This window comes from Pleurotus ostreatus (assembly GCF_014466165.1).
Source record: "Pleurotus ostreatus strain PC9 chromosome Unknown scaffold_6, whole genome shotgun sequence".
Classification (NCBI taxonomy): domain Eukaryota; kingdom Fungi; phylum Basidiomycota; class Agaricomycetes; order Agaricales; family Pleurotaceae; genus Pleurotus; species Pleurotus ostreatus.
Window position 1 is genome coordinate 988,528 of NW_023503161.1, and position 17,779 is coordinate 1,006,306.

At 50.7% G+C, this 17,779-nt stretch overlaps 8 protein-coding genes across 8 annotated transcripts; 5 read left to right on the forward strand and 3 right to left on the reverse strand.

Annotated features, from left to right (window-relative positions):
* Positions 1–91: 91 nt before the first annotated feature.
* Positions 92–1,263, forward strand: PC9H_008589 (uncharacterized protein; the record flags this gene model as incomplete). Its single annotated transcript, XM_036778098.1, has 7 exons — positions 92–119; positions 199–333; positions 384–451; positions 489–512; positions 588–645; positions 696–892; positions 946–1,263. The coding sequence occupies 7 exons, from the start codon at positions 92–94 to the stop codon at positions 1,261–1,263; spliced, it is 828 nt and encodes a 275-aa protein (XP_036629526.1).
* Positions 1,264–1,715: 452 nt separating this feature from the next.
* On the reverse strand, positions 1,716–2,411 carry PC9H_008590 (uncharacterized protein; the record flags this gene model as incomplete). Its single annotated transcript, XM_036778099.1, has 3 exons — positions 1,716–1,880; positions 1,930–1,993; positions 2,053–2,411. The coding sequence occupies 3 exons, from the start codon at positions 2,409–2,411 to the stop codon at positions 1,716–1,718; spliced, it is 588 nt and encodes a 195-aa protein (XP_036629527.1).
* A 1,012-nt stretch (positions 2,412–3,423) lies between these two features.
* On the forward strand, positions 3,424–4,113 carry UBC4 (Ubiquitin-conjugating enzyme E2 4; the record flags this gene model as incomplete). The annotated part of the gene is made up of 5 exons (XM_036778100.1): positions 3,424–3,447; positions 3,538–3,633; positions 3,686–3,869; positions 3,923–4,049; positions 4,101–4,113. 5 exons carry the CDS (start codon positions 3,424–3,426, stop codon positions 4,111–4,113), a joined length of 444 nt encoding a protein of 147 aa, XP_036629528.1.
* Positions 4,114–4,667: 554 nt separating this feature from the next.
* On the forward strand, positions 4,668–7,541 carry PC9H_008592 (uncharacterized protein; the record flags this gene model as incomplete). Its single annotated transcript, XM_036778101.1, has 6 exons — positions 4,668–5,192; positions 5,244–5,452; positions 5,502–6,725; positions 6,781–6,898; positions 6,959–7,387; positions 7,446–7,541. 6 exons carry the CDS (start codon positions 4,668–4,670, stop codon positions 7,539–7,541), a joined length of 2,601 nt encoding a protein of 866 aa, XP_036629529.1.
* Positions 7,542–9,024: 1,483 nt separating this feature from the next.
* PC9H_008593 (uncharacterized protein) lies at positions 9,025–9,543 on the forward strand (the record flags this gene model as incomplete). Its single annotated transcript, XM_036778102.1, has 1 exon — positions 9,025–9,543. The coding sequence occupies one exon, from the start codon at positions 9,025–9,027 to the stop codon at positions 9,541–9,543; it is 519 nt and encodes a 172-aa protein (XP_036629530.1).
* A 176-nt stretch (positions 9,544–9,719) lies between these two features.
* Positions 9,720–10,605, reverse strand: PC9H_008594 (uncharacterized protein; the record flags this gene model as incomplete). The annotated part of the gene is made up of 2 exons (XM_036778103.1): positions 9,720–10,130; positions 10,192–10,605. 2 exons carry the CDS (start codon positions 10,603–10,605, stop codon positions 9,720–9,722), a joined length of 825 nt encoding a protein of 274 aa, XP_036629531.1.
* A 333-nt stretch (positions 10,606–10,938) lies between these two features.
* PC9H_008595 (uncharacterized protein) lies at positions 10,939–13,129 on the reverse strand (the record flags this gene model as incomplete). The annotated part of the gene is made up of 7 exons (XM_036778104.1): positions 10,939–11,013; positions 11,067–11,166; positions 11,229–11,624; positions 11,817–12,252; positions 12,396–12,428; positions 12,492–12,854; positions 12,907–13,129. 7 exons carry the CDS (start codon positions 13,127–13,129, stop codon positions 10,939–10,941), a joined length of 1,626 nt encoding a protein of 541 aa, XP_036629532.1.
* A 1,838-nt stretch (positions 13,130–14,967) lies between these two features.
* On the forward strand, positions 14,968–17,078 carry PC9H_008596 (uncharacterized protein; the record flags this gene model as incomplete). The annotated part of the gene is made up of 8 exons (XM_036778105.1): positions 14,968–15,142; positions 15,203–15,270; positions 15,322–15,348; positions 15,417–15,501; positions 15,713–15,793; positions 16,123–16,190; positions 16,369–16,527; positions 16,626–17,078. The coding sequence occupies 8 exons, from the start codon at positions 14,968–14,970 to the stop codon at positions 17,076–17,078; spliced, it is 1,116 nt and encodes a 371-aa protein (XP_036629533.1).
* Positions 17,079–17,779: the final 701 nt, after the last annotated feature.

Below are 17,779 nucleotides of genomic sequence, written 5' to 3' on the forward strand. Positions count from 1 at the left end.
AGTGTACACCCACCCTTGGACTGGTTCCTTCTTCCCGCCTGTTCTCAAAATTCAGTGTTTTAGCGAGTCTGGGTTTCCGCTCATTTAAACAATGTCTGTCCCTATTTTGAACGTTAAAGGTGTGTACTACTTCTGGGAAGTTTGTCGGGCCCGACGCTGACATACAAGCAGTCATTGCACTTTTCCTTCCTATTCTAGCAATACTTTTGACGGCATGTCGAATGCTCCTACGGCTGCGTAGTAGGACGTTCAGGATGGACGATGGCTGGGCCACATTCTCATCTGTCGGTCTTTTCATCTTCAGTGTCTGCACGTTTGTATCTCTTGGCCATGGTGAGTCCGATGAGCCGAAGATTTGAATTGATTGTTGAGCACGTCCTTAGTCGAAGGAGTAACTGCCATCGCGTTGGATTATCTGGTGTCTGAGCTTTTCTATACTGTAATATGGTACGTCTACTCTCGCGGGCACTTATGCCCTTACTTATGAGACCCTCTTTGCCCAGACGTTCTGGGTGTGTGAGACAGCGTCAGAGTGGAAAGTGGGTGACGTTGGCCGATGATATGATCTAATCTCAATAGTCATACAGCATTCGGCGCCGCAAAGATGTCCAAAGAGCACGGGCATAGCCATCGCCCAACTGACAAGTACGTCTTCTATCATTTATTCGTGCGATGGTTCTCAACACGCATATCAGCCGGCGTGGCCGCAAACGCCGCCCTTCTCGTCCTCCCAGCGACGTTCCTGTTTGATGCTTCGCTCACTAACAAACAGCGTGTCCATATGATTTGCACCATCGCTGCGGTCGCGTTTGCTGCGGTTGCAAGTCTTGTACATGGCTACTTCACTTTGCGTGTCGGCGGATTGCCTGAATTGGTACTAGCCATCATCGAGGTACGATTCACATCTTGGCACCCCCACCACTGTCACTAACCACTGATCGATAGGCCTCCGCTACCCTCATGGCCTGCAGTGCTGCAATCATTGCCACTGCCGTCTTAGATCTCATCAAGAAGCCTTCTCCATCGGATCGTTGGATAATGACTTCATCATTCAACGCGCTCTCTCCTACATTCTCCACCGATACTGTCAAAACCGTGCATCTCTCGCCGCGCTCGGGAACATCAGTTTCGTACGAAGGCAATACACCCTTCAGAAAGTCACCTTCACTGTGGGGTCCAAATGGGGCTGGAGTACACATTACCGAGGAGAAGGTTTCTGTGCTGCATTTCCCAACACCTGCTGTTCTCAAGCGCTCCGCGTAAGCAAGTGTCATACCATGACTCCCTGTGATGTTTATTTGTGGACTGTATACCAACGACAGCTACTTATTCTACGCTCATGATCACCAGTTAATAATGAACAATGGACAATGGATGTAATACTACTTAGTGATGACTTGGACGTTCTACGATGTACCAGACTCGAAGCCGTCTCTGAGGCCAATTTATATGTACATACATGAAACAGAGTCTATATCAGGTCGACATATCCGATGCAGGGTAAATATAATAAATATATAACAAGATACAGTATCAAGATGAAGAGTCTGTAATAAATAGGTAGCAAGATACAGATACATGATCAAAATACATCCTACGTATGAGAAATTGATACAATAGTCTATGGATATGCGTGTTCTCTGTGATGGGTCGTCTAGTTGCTATGCGTGGAAGATGTTCATCCATAATAAATCAAGGGAGTCCGTTGAACATTATCAATCGATGTTTCGTCCGCACTGGAGGAGAAATGTTGCCACGATCGAAACATCATGCAAATCTGACTGAACAGCATGTGACGACAGTTCTAGGATGATCGATTCGCGACCCCTGGATATTCTTCCTACAAAGCTTTGCGAGCCATGAGGGGTAGGGGTAGATAGCTGCACTCGTTGAGCGTTTGGAATAACTCGGAGATAACAAGGGACCTACATTGATAGTTTCTCCGTAAGGGCTCCAGCTGTAACTTGTGCCACTAACTCGCATTCTCCTTGACCTGACAAAGGGATATAATCGTTAGTGAATGGAGGCGTAGGGGAATGTACGCGACTTTACTTTCTATCGGAAGAAAGAGAGAGCCATTGTCGTATTTCCTGCTTAACGAGTTTGCCACGAACTTCAACCAAGGGATGCTGCTGCCACTCGATCAATGCAATATTCTGGTTGTTGGCGTTCTTGAAGAGAGTATATGTTGGCATAGCGGGGTCGGTAACGATATACATGTGCGGTGTCGAGTCGGGTCCCATAATCGTGCAATTCATGATGTTCGGATTGAACGCAGTGAACGTGAAGGATGAAAGAGTGGAGGACGACGCGTTCGGTGAACCACCAGGGTATGGAAGGGCGCCGTAAATTGAAGGTGTTTGCTGACGATCGGACTTCCAGCCGTCGAAAGGGTTGTTGAATCTATACATGTCGAAGAAACGCAGTGAAGGATGCAGAAAAGGCAGGGGGGTTGAGTGAGTGTCCTCGCGTGGCGCCGTGGACCATTTATTGCGAAACTAGTCCTCAGTGATCACACTGGTTTCGCTTTGGTAAATCAACATTGTAAGAAGCCGCCATCAGTGAAGTAATCGCGTGCGCCTTGTTCGAACCCTCTCCTGGTGTCGATACGGAAAGTCTTCCCAGACAATTGTTGATCAGGAGTAAGACATGGCGTTCTCGGATGTCTTCATCGACAAACCTTCCTCCCAAGAAGACCGCAACTGCACAGCGACGACTAATTATCAGTCAAGCAGTACACAGCCCTGGAGCGTGTTGAACCGCGTTTCAGGCCCGTAGTGTTCCACGCAGTCAACCTCCCAGCGAGATAAACCACAAGGTATGGGCGTCTCCAAGCTGTGTCGTTCAAGCCGACGATATCAGGTACGGGCAAGTTCAACAAGCTTGACTTCCTTTCTGGGGGGTACGCTTGGGCTGTGTCCTGTTTCAAGAGCGGGCCAGCCGTGATTTAAGAGCAATGCCTTCTCGCTGCGGTCGAAGATTATTACCATTCAGGATGTAATGATCGCCACTTGGAAACTTGAAGCTCTCCCAATCGTGACCATCACCAATCATTAATCAGTCCGGGGACGGTGAGCGCGGGAAAAGTGAAGGTTTGCCGACAACAAAGGAACGGCTGCTGCCGAGCAGACAGAGTCTATTCTTACGGAATCAGTGTCACGTGCACCTTGACTACAGCTTCACCAAAGCGGACCTCGCAGCTTGATCCTACACCATCACCTCCCCATCCGAATTACCTCGTAGCCTCGAACTGTGAGTCCTGAACACCGACTGTCCATATTGTACTTGCTGAACATGAATCTATCTATGATTCGAATTGCCTACCCAACGATCGCGCTTCAATTTGCCACAACCGTCGTCGATCTGCTGCGATATCGTTGGATTTCTCTAGTAGTCACCTCTTGCGTCCTCAAGGCTTTTGTCATGGCTCTCAAGCGCATTAACAAGGTAAATTGCTGCTCTCTTGCCTCTAGGTGGAAGCACAGGCAGTGGCGATTAGACGCTCTTTCAACTGTTCCTAACGCTTCCATGACCTAGGAATTGATTGATCTCGGGCGTGATCCCCCCTCATCGTGCAGTGCTGGTCCTACGGGCGACAATATGTTCCAATGGCAGGCAACGATTATGGGTCCAGTGAGCTTCGAACCGTTCATATCCCTGCGCCACTCGGCTTACCTTATCATAGGGTGACTCACCTTATGCGGGCGGTGTCTTCTTTCTTTCAATCAGCTTCCCGACCGATTACCCCTTCAAGCCTCCCAAGGTCAGCTTTACGACCAAGATCTACCATCCCAACATCAACGCCAACGGATCCATATGTCTTGACATCCTGAGGGACCAATGGTCGCCGGCGTTGACCATCTCTAAAGGTAACGCCACTATTCGCTTGTTTTATCACGTATTTGACTCTAGGTGTTCCTAGTGTTATTGTCGATCTGCTCGATGTTGACTGATCCCAATCCCGATGACCCACTTGTCCCCGACATTGCTCATCTGTACAAGACCGATCGAGCAAGGTACGAGGCGACTGCTAGGGAATGGACGAGGAAGTGAGTTTCATCCATACTTTCCTGCTTAATAGATTCTCAAGTTGTCACCAGATATGCTATGTAATCTCCGACGATTCAGCATAGATGTTTTCGCCTCGTTCGTGGTCTCGTTGACTGGGTGTACACATACTCTCATCTTTCTCCCGAATTCTTGTACTTCCTTTCAATCATATACTGTATCATCCTCATGAATAACAATGGCATGAGTGTTCGCTTGATATCCAATGGTCGACTGTTGAACGTTGAAGCTGAAGTGACAAAGTTTGGCACGCGACACGTACTATTCATGCAATTAACCAGCGATCAACAGATGATACCAGTCTCGTTGCATTCTATGAAGTATTGAGTGCGTATCGATTGCATGTAGTGATAGATTCTGGCACAACCAAGTGGCTGCCGCGAGTTACCCGTATCTGGCAATCGTCGGGGGGCGCGTGAATTGGTCTGGAGTTGTTCTTCTCACGGTCACATTCAGAAATATTGTTGCGCAGAAACCCAACTACGTCTCGGACAGCATTCATAGGACATCGCCACAGGTATCACCACTCGAGCCTGGCCACGACACGCAGCCACAAGACTTCTGAACCGCCGTAGGACCACCGTTTCCGTTCTCGCACCATGGCGCGCTTTCGAGCATTCACCAGCGATAGCAGTGAGGATGAGTCGGACCACGGGGTAGAGGAGAAGAAAGCTGCAGACCCACCACGGGAGGAAAGCGAAGACGAGTCGAACAGTGGGTCGGACTCATTCATGGAGGAAGACGAACTCGCCAAATCACCACCGCCACAAAAGCGTTTCACCCGTAGCGCTTTGGTGCAGAATAAAGCCGGAGACTATCGATACGCCCACGAATCCGAAGATGAGTCTGAAGATGAGGCCTCGTCCTCGTCAGACTCACCTCCGCCAACGCGAGCACGCGTGGGCGACCCGTCGCTAATCCCCTGGGCTCAACAAGTTGGCGTGGACGCGCAGAAAATGCTTGTAATGCAGACGTCCCTATTTCGTATGCCAGAAGAAGCTGCCGCACTCAAAGAGATTGAGAAACCATCGCGCCACTGGGGCCTGCGTGTTTCGCCACAAGGATTGAATCGGAAACACAGTCGCGACTCTGAAGGTGATGGTTTACGTGTTGAATCTAGGGAGGTGGGTAAACTCTGTTGTACTACTGCGCACATCATTGAAACTGGCCCGTAGCGAGCGTCATTCGCGGATGACATTGACCCTGTCCCGCACCGCCCTTCTCGAAAATATGCAAGGGTGGATATCACGTCGTCGGTGTCTGCGGGCGCAGAAGGCGCAGTAATTGATGCTGGATTGGCACTCGGCCGCTCATGGCGGGTAGGATGGGGACCTGGGGGGACACTGGTTCACCTCGGCAAGCTCTGCGGACCTACAGCTTCTTCGTGAGTGGCTATGCGTCATTTCGTGATTAAAGGGTCGACCGCTTTCCAGAGACGTCTCTACCAACTCCTCGATCATTCACAAAACATCACTGCCGCTGGTAGACGAAACAAATCTATCTTCAAAATTACTCCAACATCATCTTTCTAATTCCCCAATAGAGGCGGACGAAAATGGTATTCCCTTCGCAAACCCTTCTTTCGACTTATGCTTCGCATCGTTCACTGGTCTCTTCACCTCTACCGACGAATCGTATATTGCTTCGCTATTCCGGCTAGGCCATGCCCTGTTCGATCCTCTGAACCTCCGTCTAGGCGAATCAACCCCACCAGACGCCCGAAACCGTATTATCTGTCTTCGCAGAAAAGCTGCTTTATCATCGTGGCTAGAACGAGCAGTCTCTCACCAAATCGAGGCTACGCTCAAATCACCTTTTACACTCAACCCCCCGTACACCGCGTTCATACTTCTGACGGGGAACCAAGTTGAGAAAGCCTGCGAGGTAGCTATGGATGGCGGCTACTATAAATTAGCTACCCTGATCTCACAAGCGGGAGGCGACGCCGAGTTCCAGGAGGACCTACGAGAACAGCTGCAAATATGGCGAGAACAGCGGATAGATGTCCATCTTGATGAGGGCATTCGGAAAGTGTACGCCCTTCTTGCTGGAATAGTAGACGACGTGGTTCCCGGCTCGAAAGGGACTGGTTTGGCTTGCTCGGACATCGACATAATTCAAGGCCTGGACTGGAAGCGAGTGTTGGGTCTCCATCTCTGGTTCTCTGAACCACTAGACACGACGATATCGGATGTCTACGAAGCCTATGTCGAACTGTCAAAACAGTCGCTTCCTACACGAAAGATCGCGCAACCGGTACCGTGGTACAGCACGAACACGAACTTGGCATCGCAGTTGTGGAAGCTTCCTGACGAACTTCCACCAGACGGATTGTTCGCCCTCATTCGTCTTCACGCGGAGCCATCGTGCTCGCTCTCCCAAGTGCTACTCCCGCTATCTTTCGGACCGTCCCCGTTGGATTTCACCCTGCCTTGGCATTTGTATGTTCTCCTCTCCCGATGCATGCGTGCGAGGGATTTCGATGATAGAGGTGATCCTGTGGCGCCTGACGAAGATGATGGCGACGAGGAGAACGCGGTGGAGGGGCACAGCCCAAGTGCCGATCTCCTCACAAGTAGTTATGCCCTTCAATTGGAGAGATTGGGCATGATCCAGGAGGCATTATTTGTCTTGTTGCATATCGAGGGTTCTCACGGGTGAGTTGAGTGCGACTTATCGCGGGTGCTGGAAGTAACATGGAGTTATTGACAGGCGGGAGAAAGTCGTCAAGGACCTCTTGGCGCGGTCAGCAAGCAAGCTTGACGAGTGGATGATACGGGGCATCATAGGCAGTCTCAAAATCCCTATGACGTGGGTAAACGAAGCGAAGGTAGGAGGCACTGCATTCGTCAACGGTGAATACGAAATTGAGCGCTTGACGACCCAACAGGCTATACACGCCTATGACAACGGGCGTCTGTACGACGCGTACGAACTGTATTACTCGGCGGCGGCGTACAACGCAGCGCATGACATAGCGGTCGTTGATCTTGCACCGGACGCTATTATCCGCAAGGACCTGGAGCTTCTGAGAGATCTGTTCGTACGGTTCGAAGGCAAGCCTGTCAGTGGATGGCACGTACGCGGAAAGCTATTCCTCGACTACGTGCGAGTCGTGAGGCGTCTTGCCGACATTCACGAACAGGAACCCGACACAGCGGAAGATGATATAGAGGAGTTATCGAGAACGGCATCCAAGTTGATTGGTCTATTGCCTGATGTCTTGTGTAATCGGAAGGACGTGAGGCATGTTGCTGCTCTGGCCGAGATGGTCGCAACGCTTGTGAGCTCGGTGGAGAAGCTGAGGCCCTTGGCTCTGGTGAGTCATCCAATGCGAATTGGTTGAGATAAGATGACGTTAATTGCGACGAATATAGTCCCAGGTCCGGCTGACGCACGCGAGCATCGCTACCAAACAGAAACACTTGCGCTCCATTACACACGAGAGGTTCTTGCGGTCGATAGCTGCTTAATGTTGTACCTTTTCCTCCGTAAGTCCATATGCGAGTTGGTGTATGTTATTCCTGGATTTCGCCCGTGTAATCTATCTTATGCTTGCCGCTTGCCGACAAGAGGGTCCACACCGTGTTACCCCAGCGTCCCCCATGAACTGAACTGAACTGAACCTCCAGTGTTCCGCCCTGACACGCAAGCAAGATTTAGCAAGTGACCTTAAAATTTAGTATGGCAGCAGGTGCATCGAGCTCTCGGCAGTCGACCACATTCACTGCTGGCGATATTCAAAGAACATCTCACATCGTTTCTCTCCATCGTTCCAGAGAGACAGTGATGCAGGATGCATATTAGCAACACCCATGGCAAGTTGTTTGCGCGATCGCGCAGAAAGATGTCATGTCTTCTGACATCTACCGATCAAGACAATGATTGCTCAAGAATTTCTCTACCATTCTTGGATAGGAACTATTGGACATAGCGGAGCATAGCCGTCACAAGGTATCGTACCTTTAGGACAACCTTCTCGGGAACCGCGATAGAGGGATCCCGGGTCAGGGCTTGTACTAAAGAATACGGTCCACGAGATATCAGGCTGCTTCCTTCCGAACGACGCCATCGGGTGTGGGCGCACGCACTGGAGACGGGCACCATCCTAATAGCCAGTGCACCCACGCGCCGAATCGCAACGTAAGTGATAAAACTATATTGAACCTCGCTTTCTGCGTGATCGATCCATAGGACATCAATAGACGACAATGATCGACACATTCGGAGACGCTGCTTGGTTAAGATTAAGTCAAAACCGATATGTTCCAGACCTCTTGTAGCCATGGTATAGACCCCGACGTCGTAGCCGACGACAAACGTATGTAGGTGATAAGCACCTCGGTGTATGTGACGACACTCTTGCATAGCAAGTTGCATTGCATGCAGGAACACCTTATTTGCACTTGTTAGAATCTAAAGCCCATCGACCCTGATGCACTGCCTCCACATTGCTGGCCTCGCCGCTACGACGACGACAATTCGTCAATTTAATTCATTGTATCGCCCATATCTTTTCAAATCACTGCATTCTACGGAGGGTCTACGTCGATAGCAATCTCTATTGCCCTAAGCCGGGAGAGCCATCGGTAAAGAGACCTGAGTTTGAGGCTATCCATGAGTTGGGGCCATCTGCATCAATGGTGATCGATTGATCTTCCGACTTGTTTTGTGTTTCCAATATGATGATGAAGACGTCGGGGTAGCCGCCGGCGCCTTCGACGGGATTGGGCAATTGCAACGCAGCGGTGTTTTTGCCTCCCCCAGGTTGCTGGCTTCTCTGCCTTGATGCCCTTGCCCTTCGCGGCTCGCTTTCCTAAGTGGGATTCCCGCCTGTCCCGATCCGGATTTATTGCCGTGACCTATGCTCAAAGGGAAAGTAAGCTGTACGCCTGTAAATCCTGCCATAGGCTATAAAACTGAGGCGTCGAAGGTGAGTCGCCCCGAATTCTACTCATGTCTCACATCGTACTCAACCCGCTTCTCCAGTACTCGCAGCACGACTTGCCAGGTGGCAACCGTTGCAGGATCAAATGGGACTTGCGGCAACCCCCTTGTTCTTCAGCTCAACTCATTGAATCAGACCAAACCCTTTCCGATACCGAGCTTGCGCAACACGCCACCCATCCCCCGTTGAACACTCTGCAGATAATTTGTGGCGTTTTACCATTCGAGTGGCCAATCATCGCACAAAACCCTACCGGTGTTACAATCGCGGACGTGCTACAGGCCATTCATCAGACCGTAATGGTTCAAATCAAACAGAATGAATACGACGCGTTGTCGCTCAAACAGCGGAACCGCATTGCCCAAATCTTCGACACGAGGTGGCGAGCCTCGCTCGAGCCGCGCACTATATGGTCTTTCGGAGTATTGCGGGTCGACTGCCTGCTCAACCACACCATTTTCGCTGGGTTGACAATGACGATTGAGGGGACAGATGCCTGCATCGTTTCCCTCCGTCGTGTGAACTAGCAACTTAACTCGCAATATGACCGAAGCCAGACTACCAACCATCAAACTACGATATCACACTACTCGCTCGCTCGCCGGCTCGTCAGCTCAGAGCTATAATCAAATCTATCATACATTTGTGACACTCATGGCTGCGAGTCGGCGATTGGAGGGTCATTGGTTAACGATCAACCACGTTAATATACAGAGTCGCACGTAAGTCCCCTCAATCTTCCTTGCTCTACCTGTACTAACCCAATTGCATACGACAGTTCATTGTCAACTCGGCCAGGGTTTCCCAGCGGTTCGGGGTCCCTTCGTGCGTTCAAGGTACGGGGCGAAGGCATCGCAACCACTACCGCCACCCGAAGCTGCGCGTTATCGGATTCGATGGCACTCAATTTACCACCAGCTCCTGCACCCTTCTCATTATCATTTTCCGACATCACACTCGAGGTCCCGGATATTCGAGGCTCTTGCCCATCACCTGGATACATCCGATGAATTATACGCGATATCCCCAGCCTTGCCTCTGTAGGAGTTTCAGCCTTGTTGATGGGCAACAGAGATTGACTTTGTTCGTCCCAACAGATTGTGGCAGATAAAGGCTGTCAAACGATTGGTGCCAAGCAAAAATGCGTGCACACTCGCACTATGAAACATACGCACAGTAATATCTTTCCATCGCATACCCTTCTGCACCTCGCCTTCACTCCGATTTCCATGCAAGCCACTATCATCCTCATTATCCGCGGGATGTGTGTCCGGCTCCGGATAGGCTATCCGCACGTCCCATAGCTGAGGTTTCTCACCCAGTCGCTCCCCTTTGAAGTTACCCCTCCCCCCTGCACGAGTTGTTGCAGGTGTCGGCAAAATCCACCCACTGGCCACACGTACTCTTTGCCACCCACAGACTAGAAGCATCGCGATGCTGAATAGCCCGATTGCCAAAAAGGCAATGATCAATGGGGGCGAGCCGCGTGGGGAGAACATCTCGGGGCGCTGGTCGTCATTTGCGAAAGATGGATATGTGGGTGTAGGTAGAGGAGCGAGACTGTTCTCTGCGCTTGTTTGTGAGCCCATGTTGTGGCTCACATCTAAGACTGGACATGGGTGTATGTCAACTTGCGCTATGTTAGTGCCGGAAGCAATATACCAAAAGGCAAAAATTTCTCATGATAGTGTACCTCTTCTCTAATACTGGCTCCTGGTACGCTATTTATTGCTATGTATGCTTTATATATCTTCTTTCGGGTTCCATATAGAACGAGTGATTGCGACATATGGGAATGATACAAGATCAAAGGGAAATAATGTTATAAGTACACGAATTGCGTTTTGCATACAAAGGCATCAACTGTGGTTCGACGCCGTCGGGGAAAGGGTATATCGTTGAAGCTTAGGCGTAGAAGTCATCTATAACGTGTCTCGGCGTTTGACGCCCACTCTGCATTCGACAGGCTTCCTGAGGAAACCTTCTCGTGTGTCAAGCTGTGTTGGATCAATCAGCATGGAAGGATACAATTTTAAGGCGAAGAACTTACGATCTGGTCAGGGTTTTCAAGCACGAAGTGGTATCGGCGCAAGATGGAGGAAACGATGATCTGTAATTCCAACATCGCAAGGTTGCGGCCGACACAAGCCCTATTGATACAGATAAATCCATTAGCACGTACGTATAGCGGGGATACGGCCATAAAACTTGCCTCGGGCCGTAAGAGAAAGGATTGAAAGCTTTCTGCATCGCCGCATTGTCGCCCTCGAACCATCGTTCAGGCCTGAAAGTTTCCACATCTTCTCCCCATACACGTGGATTGCGGTGGATCGTGTAGCTCGGGACGCTGAGAACTGTACCCTCAGGGAAGAACTGGCCCAAGACAGTCAAACCGCCTTCAGGAACAACGCGAGGAAGGCCGAGAGCAGAGGTTGAATGGATGCGCAGAGCCTCATTGATGACCGCGTCGAGATAGGGGAGCCGCTTCACCTGGTCAGCGTTAGATACCAGTTCGTCCTCGGTGCCAAGTTGCTCGTCAAGTTCTTTGTGGAGCTTGTCTTGAACGTGAGGATTGGCGGCAAGATGATAGATGATAGCGCAGGTAGAGCTAAAGGCGCGGAACATCGAAGAAATAGACAGGGGGAATAAGGGGCCGACGGGGATGGACGGGGTAAGTTCCGCGGGAGATAATCGAGACACAGGTAGAAGAACAATGAAACAAAGAATCAGCAATCATATCTCGTCAACATCCGGCGCAGCCTCGTCAAGTTACGCCGGTGATGGACAGATGTTCACGTACTTTGATGTTGTATCACTGCCAGCTATCAAGAGCGTCAATGCCTCGGCGGTCAACTCTGCTCTTCCCATAGGGTTTCCATCTTCGTCTTTGCCGGCCTGAAGCTTGCTGAGCAAATCGTTTCTGTCGGTCGGGGTTGCAAGGCGTTTGGCCACGGCCATGATAGCGATTCCAGCCAAAGTCTGGACGTCTTTCTGACCCTTGCTGTACCACGGAAGCTTGCGAGCGAGGGGTCGCCAGTACCATGGTAAGACGCCCATTGACATTGAATACTCGCCGCGTCCGTTCAGGATTTTGACAGCAGGGATGTACTGAACATCAGCATTGTTGGTGGCATCCTTTCCGTAAGAGTCCATCACGGCTTTTTGCGACTTGGGCACTGGAGCGGAATCCTTGCCAGCCAAAAGCATGCCAAATGGAGCACCGAAAGCCAGATCACCTGGGGGTTCATGTTAATTATGGTCAAACTCCCATATGATGCTAACAGGCCGGAAAATCAAACCGCACTCACCCTACGAGATAACACACAAGGCAACCAAGGAGCGATTAGAAGAAGAAGATAACATAAGATGGACCGAGAACGTACAACAATGTCGAAAGCAAGATAATTGGCCCCTGTGCAAGAATAGTCTATCAGAACGCGATCTCGAACACGTCATATATAGGGCTTCGACTTACATGGCAAGCAATCAAGCCAGAGTCTGTCATTTCCTCCGTGCCAACCACTTTCACCTTCTGGACCAGAAGCTCCTTTGAGGGCGCTGTCGTGCATTTGATCCCATTGATTCAGAAGGATAGACACGTAGTGACGAATGTGAGGTTCAAATTCGCTAACGGACTTCTGCGAGAAAACATGCGAAACGATCTTGCGCTTGCGCGCATGGTCGACGCGATCGCGAGTGTTGAAGACGCCTCGTTCGATGGACACGAAGGCATCATAGAATTCAGACTTGAGCGCTCCGTTGCCATGGGCATAAACGATCGGGAGTGCATCAGGCTCCGCGATGGAGACATGGTTGGGGGCCAACCGAACGAAGGGACCTAGATGGAGTAAGTAATTGGGTATGGTATGATCCGGCTATAGTGGTCTTACCATATGTCTTGTGCATGTCGTGGACCACTTCCGAGCGATGACCATGGGCACTAACCCAGCCCAACCATAGGTCGGAGAATTTGGCGAGGAAGGGACCTGGATATAAGCGAAGACCATGACTATCCCATAGCCATGGGAGGAGATGAGCTGCGACGACGGCCGCGACAAGCGTGAAGCCGATCGTGTTGAAGTCGGTGTTGGTGGTAAGGGTGTCGAGTATCATGGTGGTAGGGGAAACTGAGGTATCCGAAGCCTTTAGGAGGCGATATTTAAGTGGTTTGGGAGAGGTAGAGGATCAGGTGCTTGCCGCTTTCGATCATCTAAAAGGTACGAGGAAATGGGACACCACGCTAACGTAACCCCTAACCTGTATTTTGAGAAGATCCGTCCCAAAATCTCAATCACTACAACCAGAATCTCATTAAGTAAAGCGTGCCATGCTGGATAGATCCACATACTGAGGGTTATAGAGTACACCCAATCAGATCCTTCATGTTGTGACACATGTCCAGCCACAAAGCCAAGTCGAGCCAGAGGGAGCACCAGTTCACATGCGAACCAGACTGGGGATGTGAACCAATCAAGGGAAAGCTCTCTTGAGAACTCAGGCATGAATATCGAGAGAAAGGGAAGAAGCGGGGGCGACGGCAGCGGACGTGACCAAATTTACACGCTTTCTCTTGGGTCTTCGATCGTGGCGTATGCATCCCAGTAAAGTGCGTCGGCGTCGTTATTAGCCCCCCTGCTGGACATGTTGGAGAATACTGGAATACGAAGGCTACAGGTGGAGTCATTGGTTGCCTCATCGTAGGCATATGGATGATCCACCCACTGGGCCGTTCTCTGCGGGCGCACGATGCAAGCAGAAATGAATATTGAGGGTCTCCGCGATCTCGAAGTTGTATGCCACGATTACAATGACAAGCCTAGTCCAAGCGGCACTTATCCCCTGTATGTGCTTCTCATCGTTGCCTGTGGAATCGCGCGAGAAGTTATCCCTTCCAGCGAGGTACATCGGGGAGCTTCTAAGGATTTCTTGGAATTCTGGCTTCTGATGTAATCCGCTTCATCCACGCGCATCGTCAACGCTAGGACGCGTCAACAGTTGTGGTGGGAACTGAGATATGTGATATCCGACTGACAAGATCCATACCATGTACGCGAGCGACGAAGATGGGCGGGCATTGGGATGAGCCCGTCTTAAATATTTTGTAGCTACCTGCACGAAGACGGTTCAGCAGGACTGATCCACGGCAGGCAGAGAACAAATCGTCCCTCCCCAGCGTATGGCATTTCCGACAGGGTAATTTTTTCGTCTGTCAACTAAGAAGCATCTTTCAGCCCGTATTGCTTGAATGCCTGAGATAATATATTCTACCGGCAGGTCTCCCCGGTGGACCGCGTCTCTGAGACTTATGCCACGGTATCAACAAGCACATGGTGCAAGAAGGCAAGGATATACGGCCAGAGTTCGAAGCAAAAGGTTACTATCGTAGGAGAACAGTGAGCGCGACTCGGAGTATTAGACCACATGGCATTCACGTGACCCCTTATCGTGGTCGCTTCTAACCCGACACGGACGCTACACACTGCTGAGCGCTGTGTTAGCTTTTCAAGAGAGCGGTCTCACCGCCGAATGATTTCACAGCCTTTAGACGGAACGCCCCCGACTCGGATGAGAGCCAGCGGACGCTTCACGCCTTTCGTCAGGAGCATACGGAGAATCTGTCATCTAGGGCTAAAAATAGCCCGTGATGGAAAAACTAGGCACCTCCTCTGCTAGCCAATGTCGGTGATTCGTCTCCTGTTGCCGCTGAGCAGCTGTAACAGCGGCGAGGGGTCACCGCAGAATAGTCCTTTATCAACTCGACGTCCTTGAGACGCCGGGATCACCCCCCCTCTCCTTCGCTCCCCTACATACCCCTCCCCCGGCGAGTTCGAAGTGAGTCTCTTACGTTGGCAGACTAATTTTTGCTTGTATACTTCCCAAAAGTGAGTAAATAACCCCCTGGCGATGGTAGATCTTTTACTCAAGATCCCCTTCTAATCAAGCTCGCCAACATGTTCAAGTTACAGCAAATTCTATTGACTGTAGCCTTTAGTTTTGTTGTCAATGGTCAATATAGCGCCACTTATCTGCCGTCGAACGTACCAAAGACGACGGAACAAGGCCAAGCTGGCACGAACCAATGTGGAACTAGTAACAGCCAGACGTCGATGTGTCAGAACGCTTATCGTAAGTAGCCTGAAGCTTCATGCCTTCGTCGACTGATCGGGAATTTACCTTAACTCTTAGTTAATAGCGTTGACGACTTTTGCCTGTGGGGGCCCCCTGAGCCTAACTCTGTAATCGGGAACTCGGAGGTAAAGCTTCTTTTCTTGCACCCTTAATATTTACCCAGCCCTCTTCCTTAGCGAGAAGTCGTTTCTTGGTGCCTGAAGGTGAGTTCATTGTGCCAAGTGCCGACTAGCTCAAGTTTGCTAACGCTGGGTTGGTGCTGTTTTTGTAGCCTGGGACAGGTAGTCGTTTGATACCAGCCGGTTCAATAAAGGGTGCACATTTCGTGCAGACTCCCGATTTTATCCAAGTCACTGGTTAGTCCCGTAGTTCATTTCCCGATCCATTGCTAACATTTACATTTTCACTCTTTTCTCCTCCTGGCGAATTATCTGCGTTCGAAAAATCACTCTTGTTATCTACTGTCACCCATTCACGGCACGCGCCAAAACATACCTCTCCCCTTCTACGCGCCTCGTTGATAACCCTCGACACGTTGAAATTTCATTTCTACCTGGGAACTTATAGGGACTGGCGATCTCACCTCCCTGAATATTCAACGCGGCGATGCCGGTGGAGAGCTTGATCCTCATGGTGCAGACGGTAACGGTGAGTGTTCACGTTAGCCGATATCTTCGTATTGCGACATTGCTCTGGGGGATGTGCGCGACATCGTAGTGCTTCAGAACTTGCGCTTGGCAAGTCACCTCCTCGGCTACGTTGCTAGTAAAAGCACCGAGATCCTTCATTGCAGCCTGCGTGGTCGTCTATCTATGTTCTACTTAATTATATGGAGGGCATACGCCTCCAAGGCACTTGGTGTCGCCAGCCACTGTCCCTCCGATCGCACTTGTGCAACCGACGTCAAATTCCCCACTCTTTATCTCCCCGTTCCTTCTGGGGATGACCGACTCTGATATGAATTCTACCTGACATAGGAAATCCTATTGGTGGCCTCGTTTTTTCGACGGCATTCGGACAACTCCAGCAAGTACATGAGTGGACTGTACGTACTCCGTTCCATCAGATTCAACCTCTTCGAATTTGTGTTGGTTCCACGCTCCATTGCTGTTCGACGATTCGGTCTGGCCCATGGCAGACCGCTTACGTCCCTTTGCCGCTCGTTTCTGTGTCCCTCTTTGTGAAGTCTATCTCACGTTTTCAATGCTTCATATTCCCTTTAGCAATTCATCAGCTCTACGGACTTCTGTTTCCGCGCCTGCACCGGAAAGAGCGCAACCAAATATTGCGAGCATATCTACGATGTAATGGGATGCAACTGGAACATGCCTGCGGATTACAGTGCAGGGAAGTTTGAAAACTGCAAAGGTGACTCTGGGGAGGTGAGAGCTATTATTGCCACTGTCGAACTGAGTGCTGACGATCTAACCTTGTTGCTCTGCATTTTGTGGATGGCTTATGATTGGGCGATTGTGATCAGCCAATGGGAATTTATGGTGCCTCTACATTCCACCAAGGCGAGCCTGCTACTCCAGCTGCACACCCCCGTCCGAAGACATCTGGTTGTGTCCCTATTGCAACCATAGGCGGCGATGCTGCTCCTCCGGCTTCCTCCAGTGTTATTCCCTCTTCCTCTTCCGCGCCCACATCCACAGTAGGTTCACCCTCCTCTGCTACACCCCTATCCTCTCCCCTATCCTCCGCGCCCTCCTCCGCGTCGACGGGGACGGCTCAACCGACTGGCAGCTCATCTTCACCCTTGCCTGCCCTACAGGGTTCCTCGACGAGTGGAAGCGCAGGCAGTAGTGCTCCCGCCGGCCCAGTCGAAACAGGAAATGCCGCAGCGTCCCTGTCAAGTTCTCACCAGCTTGCAGCCACGATCGGGTCGATGCTCGCTGTGTCCGTCCTTGTCTCGGCAATCCGTCTTATGTGATTCATGTGCTGATCCTTCGCGAACTTTCATGCCTTTAACGCAAACATTTGGGACTATTTTGCCTTGCCACTGCTATTCGTATTCGTAATCCATTATACCATTCAATTCGTTTCTACTGCAATCTACTACACTTAATGTATGACATTGACGCCATGCCATAATGTCTTTGACCTGGGACTCCATATTCTGTTTTCTTGCACGGTCTTTATGTATCTGTGTGTTTCCGCACTCCTCCCTCGTTTGTTCAGTACCGGCGGTTACCATACACCAGGATAGCCTCGGAGATCATACTTCGCATGGTCTTTTATTCCCAATCTAGTCCAGTGTGTGCATGCGATCTGTCAATCGTCGAGCCTACCTGGAAAAACCCTCCTTCCCTCGCGCTCCCCACTAAAAGCCAACCCTTACAATTGATGCAGATGCATACCAGAAGCTTCTGCTTCCCGTCGATGTTCTGAGAATTGCACCCCGAGACCGAGCCGATGTGCTGTGCTGAGTGAGACAGTTTCCCAAGGTGCTCAGGTCCATGTCTTCTCACCGCCGTTCGTCCAACAGCGAACTGATCGCTCACCACCCCCTCCCTAGACTTCCTTGCCGCATATACCTACGGCTTCACAGCCGGCTTCACATAGGACGCCTGAGGCTGGATCCGTTTTGCTCAGACGTAGCTTTCCCTGCGCGTTTTTTTTGCCTGTTGGACT